Source organism: Colobus angolensis, unplaced genomic scaffold, assembly GCF_000951035.1.
Source record: "Colobus angolensis palliatus isolate OR3802 unplaced genomic scaffold, Cang.pa_1.0 Scaffold19, whole genome shotgun sequence".
Classification (NCBI taxonomy): Eukaryota; Metazoa; Chordata; class Mammalia; order Primates; family Cercopithecidae; genus Colobus; species Colobus angolensis.
In genome coordinates this window covers 15,345,970-15,352,944 of record NW_012115043.1, presented here as the reverse complement: position 1 = coordinate 15,352,944, position 6,975 = coordinate 15,345,970, and the positions used below count along the sequence as shown (strand labels likewise).

At 34.9% G+C, this 6,975-nt stretch overlaps 2 protein-coding genes across 3 annotated transcripts in view; one reads left to right on the top strand and one right to left on the bottom strand.

Annotated features, from left to right (window-relative positions):
- The window catches only part of TEX9 (testis expressed 9), a 95,148-nt gene that overhangs the window by 74,268 nt on the left and 13,905 nt on the right, over positions 1–6,975 (top strand). For both annotated transcript variants that reach the window (XM_011940533.1, XM_011940532.1), the window contains exons 11-12: positions 4,533–4,667; positions 5,343–5,449. In XM_011940533.1, coding sequence (XP_011795923.1) covers positions 4,533–4,667; positions 5,343–5,420 — 213 coding nt within the window. In that variant the 3' untranslated portion in view covers positions 5,421–5,449. The remainder of the gene's footprint in view (positions 1–4,532; positions 4,668–5,342; positions 5,450–6,975) is intronic.
- The window catches only part of MNS1 (meiosis-specific nuclear structural 1), a 40,040-nt gene continuing 38,939 nt past the window's right edge, over positions 5,875–6,975 (bottom strand). The window contains exon 10 of the mRNA XM_011940534.1: positions 5,875–6,267. Within this exon, the coding sequence (XP_011795924.1) occupies positions 6,175–6,267 (93 nt within the window). The 3' untranslated portion in view covers positions 5,875–6,174. The remainder of the gene's footprint in view (positions 6,268–6,975) is intronic.

Genomic DNA, 6,975 nt, shown 5'->3' with positions numbered 1-6,975 from the left:
ATTTCCATTGTGATTTCTTCTTTGAGCCCTTGGTAGTTTGAGTATTTTGTTCAATCCCCACATATTTGTGGATTTTCCAGTTTTCCGTCCGCTGTTGATTTCTAGTTTGAATCAACTGTGATTGGAAAATATACTTTGTATGATTTCAGTCTTATAAAATGTGGGGAATGTTCCATATGCACTTGAGAAAACTGTTATTCTCCTCATTGATTTTCATTAACATCTTTGTTGAAATATAATTCGTATACCATACAGCCCACTTAAAATATACAAATAAGTTGTTTTTTTTTTTTTTTTTTTGAGACGGAGTCTCACTCAGTCACCCAGGTTGGAGTGCAATGGTGCAATCTTGGCTCACTGGAAGCTCCACTTCCCGGGTTCACGCCATTCTCCTGCCTCAGCCTCCTGAGTAGCTGGGACTACAGGCGCCCGCCGCTGCGCCAGGCTAATTTTTTGCATTTTTAGTAGAGACGGGGTTTCACTGTGTTAGCCAGGATGGTCTCGATCTCCTGACCTCGTGATCCGCCCGCCTCGGCCTCCCAAAGTGCTGGGATTACAGGCGTGAGCCACCACGCCCGGCAATAAGTTGTTTTTTGTAGTCACAAAGTTGTACAACCATCACCACAATCAATTTTGCAATTTTATCACCCCAAAAAGAACCTCTGTACCCATTCACAGCCACTCTATATTCCCCCAACACCCTGCACCACATTCTAGCCCTAGGCAACCACTAATCTATTTCCTGTCTCTCCATATTTGTCTGTTGTGGCATATGATTCTATTTTTTCTTTATTATTTCAGTCGTTTTGGGGGAACAGGTGGTGTTGCTTACACAGATAAGTTCTTTAGCGGTGATTTCTGAGATTTTGGTACACCCATCACCCGAGCAGTGTATACTGAACCCAATTAATCTTTTATCCCTCTCACCCTTCACCCATAAGTCCCTAGAGTCCATTATATCCTTCTTATGCCTTTGTGTTAGAGAACTGTTTTTTATGTCTCTTAAATCTAATTGGTCTATAATGTTGTTCAAGTCCCTTATTTCTTTATTGGTCTTCTATCCAGTGGTTCTATCGATTATGGGAAGTGGGGTATTGATGTCTACTTGTATTGTAGAGTGGTCTTTTCTCCAAGTCTGTCAATGCTTGGCTTCATATATTTGGGCACTTTAATGTTTGGTACATATATAATTGTATCTATCTTCTTGCTGAACTGGCCCTTTTGTTTGGCTCATATGTTCTTATATAATGTCCTTCTTGGTATGTTTTAACAGTTTTGACTTAAAGTCTATTTTGTCAGATATTACTGTAGTCACTTCTGTTTTCTTTTGGTTACAAAATTTCAGATTGTATCTTTTTCTATCCTTTTACCTTCAATCTGTGCATCTCTCTGGATCTAAAGTTAGTTGCATGTAGACAGCATAAAGTTGGATTTTAGTTTTTAAAAATCCATTCTTCAATTTATTTTGGTTAGGGAGTTTTGTCCATTTACATTTAAAGTTATTGGGAGGCCTGTTGCTATTTGTTCACAGTTTTCTGTATGTCTTGAGGACTTTAAGCCTCTCATTTCTTCCCTTATTGCCTTCCTTAGTGTTTAGTTCATTTTGTGTAATGATGCAACTTCAATCGTATATAAAGACTCTACTCCTTTTCAGCCCCTCTCCTACCTTGTGTTACTGGTGTCACAAATTAGATCTTTAGGTTATGTACCCATTAACAAAGATTTATAGTATTTTTTATGCTTTTATCTTTTAAATTCTATGAAAGAATGAAAAGTGAGATGTCAACCAAAATTAAAATAATACAGGGCTTTATATTTGTCCAAATATTTACATTTACTGGAGAATTTCATATTTGCATATAGCTTTGTGTTATTGTCTAGTATCCTTCTGATTCAACTTGAAGGATTTTCTTTAGGATTTTGTAGGGAAGATATAGTGGTAATGAATTTCCTCAGCTTTTATCTAGGAATGTCTTTCTTTTTCATTTTTGAAGGATACTTTGCTGGATATAGTATTCTTCTAGGTGTTTTTTCTTTCAGCACTTTAAATATATCATCCTACTGACTTCTGGCCTGCAAAGTTTCTGCTGAAAAATCTGTTGATAATCTTACAGATGCTCCCTTGCATGTGATGAGCCATTTTGTCTTGTTGCTATCAAGATTTTCTCTTTGACACTCGACTGATTAAAATGTATCTTGCTGTGGGTCTCTTTGGGTTTATCCTACTTGGAGTTCATGGAGCTTTTTGTATTTGTATATCTATTTTTCCTTAAATTTGGCAATTTTTCAGCTATTACTTCTTCAAATAAGTAATTTGTCTCCTTTTCTCTCTCCCCTAAGATTACACTAATATACATATTGGCCCACTTGATGGTGTCCCTTAGCTGCTGTTCACTTTTCTTATTCATTCTTTTACTTTTGGCTTCTCTGACCTGCTCATTTCAAATGACCTGTCTGAAAGCTCGCTCATTCTTTCTTATACCTGTTCAGCAGGAGTAAGACCTGTTCTGCTGGAACCGTTCAAGTGAATTTTTCAATTTGCAGCTTTAGAATTTGTTTTGTTCTTTTTTGTAATTTTTGTTAATAGTCTCATTTTATTAATATTAGGTATCCTGATTTCATTTAGTTGTCAATATTCTCCTTCAGCTCATGGAGCATATTTATGGCAGTTATTTTAAAGTCCTTGTCTAATAAGTGAGAAGCCTTTGTTTCTTTAGGATAAATTTCTGGATATTAATTTTGTTCCTTTAATATGGTCCATGTTTCCCTGTTTCTTTGGATGTCTTGTGATCTTAACGTTGAAAAATGGATGTTTGAAAAAACAGTTCTCTCGGTCTTGCAGACTGGCTGCGTGCAAGCAAAGACCTTCACTAATCAGCATGGAGTAAAGTCTTGAGGTTCTCTCAAACCTTTTCTGGGGATGTGTCTTTCCTGGGCCTGTGTGTTTTAATTCCAGTTTTCCATACACATGGCTTCTTTTAAATGTCCTAATTACCTGAAAGTCTCACTACTTCTCACAGATTTAGATGCTGTATTGTATTCCTCCGCCTATAATTTTTTGCCACCAGGTTCCTGCAGTTCTGTGGACTCACTGCACCTCTCACATTCAGTGGTACCAATCACCTGTTTCTGCAGCTTCCAATCTGATATCCAAATGACGCAGCTGTTCCCATCAGTACTAAGTCAGGCAAGACAGATACCAGTCCCTCAGGCAGGCCCCAGAAAAACCAGAATGTTGCAAGCAAGTCTACTCTTTTCCTTCCATTCCAAGGGAGGGAACTGGGAATTGGGTGGCTTCTTCCTGACTGTGCTGTGCGAGGGAGTATGTGGGGAAAGGGTGAGAAAAACACCACGACATTTCCTACTATTTTGAATATGGCCTTTTCTTAGTTAGGCATTCTCTTGGTTGCTTCTGCTGACTGACTGGTTTCTAGAGCTCTCCCAAAGCTGCTTTGGTCTGTGTATCATATATTCAGTCTTTTAATGGGGGAGCAAAGGCCTGGAGCTTCCTAATCCACCATTTTGCTGACAACACTGTATCTTTTAAAGAGGCGTTACACACACACACACATATATCTATAGATAGATTTCACATTACTATTTCTATTTTTTTCTCCATCTTTTTTATGTGTGTGTACAGAGATTCAGATTTCCTTCTGGTATCATTTTCCTTTTGTATGAATTTCTTCCTTTAACATTTCAAGTATAGATCTTCCTATACTTAATGATTTCTACTGACCCTTTTCCTGCTTTGCTCAAATTGCTAAAGACCTTATCCAGTCAATTTTTAAAAAGGTTACAAACTTGGTCTCCCCCTTGTCACGGGAAGTGGGTAAATTCTCTGCTTAGCTAAAGACTACAGCCATTTCCTTTCACAGGTACCTAGATGTCTCACCCTGTAAATGGTATTTAGATGTCTGCCAAGCATTTGAGGGAAATACGTATGCATGTTTTGAGGGCTCTCTTTTTTCTAGCATTTCCTACTTAAAAATTTGTACCACCTTGGCAGCCCTGCTCTCTGACTCCTCAGTCCAATAAGACTACTACTTTTTGCTTGAGTTCTCATCTCTGTGAACCCACGAACTGGAAAGCGCTTTCAGGAGAAGCTAGTTGAAGGTGGATCTCAACCAGTATTTCTGCTCTTTCAAGGATCATACCACTTCCAGTTTCTACTTACTATTGATTATTCATCTGTGCCTTCAAATATATTTTTTAAATGTTTTTCAAATATATTTTTTAAAATTCACAAATCCAGAGTTTATGTTGGTTCAATACAAGCTACTTTGCTGTTACTGGAATTAGAACTGAGTTAGTTTTAAAACTTTTTTAAAAATGGGAAGTACCTGAGCATGACTAAAAGCTATCCAATTCCAGTAATTCAGTAATGGAAAGCAATTTTTATCTACAAAAAAATGTATATTTCAGTTTTAAAAAGTACTTTTTATTACTGTTGTGATGATAGTCTATAATTCTTTCCATTGAAAAGCTGTATATTAAAAAAGAATATATGGCACTTTTTTTTCCTTTTGTAGGACATAGCAAATGAAGAACACAAAAAAATCGAAGTGTTAAAATCAGAAAACAAGAAGCTAGAAAAACAAAAAGGAGAATTAATGATAGGGTTCAAGAAACAGTTAAAATTAATTGATGTTTTAAAAAGGCAAAAGGTGAGTCTGTCATTAAAGTTAAATCATCATATTATTTGTACCTTTCTTACTAAACAATTCAGCATTTTTCACTTTAGGTATGTTTAATTTTTGACATCTTTAGGCAATGAATTTCATATAAAATGCATTACTCATATGAAATCATATGAAATCTAACATGTATAGTGAGATTTATGTATGTGTCATCTAAGCAAGTGGATATTTTCACATAAGTAAATTAGTGTAGAAAATGGGACTGGCAAATACAGTATAGGTACGTCTCAACTACAGAAAGTACCACATTAAAGAATGACTATTATCTTAGGGGACTGTTTGCCTCTTCAAACCTTAGAGTGAACATTGCTTCCAAACCACTATTGCTGCTTTATCTAAAAATTCATAGTTCTGACACTTTCCTTCTTTGCAAAGGTCAGGTATTACAATATTATAGAATTATTATCTATCTTAAAAGTAAGTTGGTTCAATACTACTGTTAGACAAAAATATTCTATAGGTTGGTCCTTGAATGTACTTACTACCATTTCAAATATCATGCTTATTGGAATTAACAGTATACATTCCTACAACAGAACTTACATTCTGACAATATATTATCCACACATTTTTACAAACTTCCTGTTGTTTGGTGGCCTACTCTTAATACTAAATCAGATAATACTGATTTTTTTTTAACAGATGCATATTGAAGCTGCCAAGATGCTGTCTTTCACTGAGGAGGAATTTATGAAAACACTTGAATGGGGAAATTCATAAGTGATCTACTTCAGTTAGTCTCTATGACAGTATGTGGTGGATACCCATTTTACTTATTGTAATGGTTTGAATTATTTTTACTCTTCATAAGTAATATATTTGATTATGAAATCAAAATAATTTCAAAGAATTCCCTTTTTAGATTTGGGAGATATAAAACGGATGCATTACTCTGATATGTAGTTATTAGAAAAAAATATTTTGTAAAATAAAGCAACTATTTAAATTTTGATTCTGCTATCTTATGACTTATTAGCTATTTTTGAGTTTGTTAAGTTCTTACTGAACGTGACAATTAAGCACATTAGATAATAAAATTCTTGACTCTTTTCATTTTCAGTTCTCCTCCCTTAAAGTAGACTGAAAAAGATGCTTTAAAAGAAAATTCCAAATATTTATTTCCCTGGCTAAATCGAGTCAGTAAAGTTTCTAAACACAGAGAGAAGGCAGTTAGTTCACTTTTGGATAGAGTTCTGTATTAGTCAAGGTAAATATACTGTCTTGAGGATGGGGATGCAAACAATGCTCTGTAGTGTGGTAGAAATCGGATTTTCAAATTATCAGCACAAAAAATAACAGTTTGATTAAAATTAATTTTTATCTGATAATTGTTTACAAGTTATAAATTCAGTGATGACTTACAAAATCCAAACAGACAATGGATTCCTACTGCCACCGAACTGTAAAACAAAAGTTATGCTGACATCTAGTGGTAACATACAAAAAATCTAGGGTTTACCCAATTTTGATGATATCATTTCTCTTCACACATTTCACTCCTTTGCTGATATACTTTCCTAAACTCTTCACCAAGCAGATCAATATCATCCTCTTTTTTAAATACTCCCTACAAGAAAAATATTTTGTGGGTTACTTTTGAATACCAGAATATTTCACTAAATGCTTTTAAGACTGACAAAGACATGAGATTAGTAAAGTTATCACCAAGGTAATGAAATCTATTCAATAGATTAATGAAACTTTAAAAAAAAAATCAACACTTTTCAAAAAAATAAGACTTTTACATATATCGTGATTATTCCTAGACTGACCCAATTTTCTGATTTATCAGCTCTAGTGTAGGAGCTTGTCATACGAATCTGAGCTCTTCTACAAGTTCTACTGCTTGGATTACCTAGATAGGAAGACACTTCATCTATAGTGTACCCTACCCTTTTCTTTAAATAGCTCTATAATATGATATAAGGGTGAGCTTCGATAGATTCATGCGTGGGATTGGTTCTTCATGCGTCAGTTCTATGTCTAATCATCAATCAATCAATCTTGCAGAAAAGAATCCAGGTTTGGAGCTAAGCCATTTAAGTAAACCCTCTGGAATTCTTCACTGTTCTATTTTTCTTTTCCCCTACAGTATACTGCAAAGGGCTCTTTAAAACAAAATTAAGTATTTACTTATCTTGCAATCTAAAGAATTTTAAGGATAACTGAGGTCATTTGGCGCCATTAGGATCTAAAGTATAAAGATCATTTTTGGATATCAAGTTTATTAATCCCTCCTGCTGCCTCCACAATTATTTCCTCTACAAAAATATCA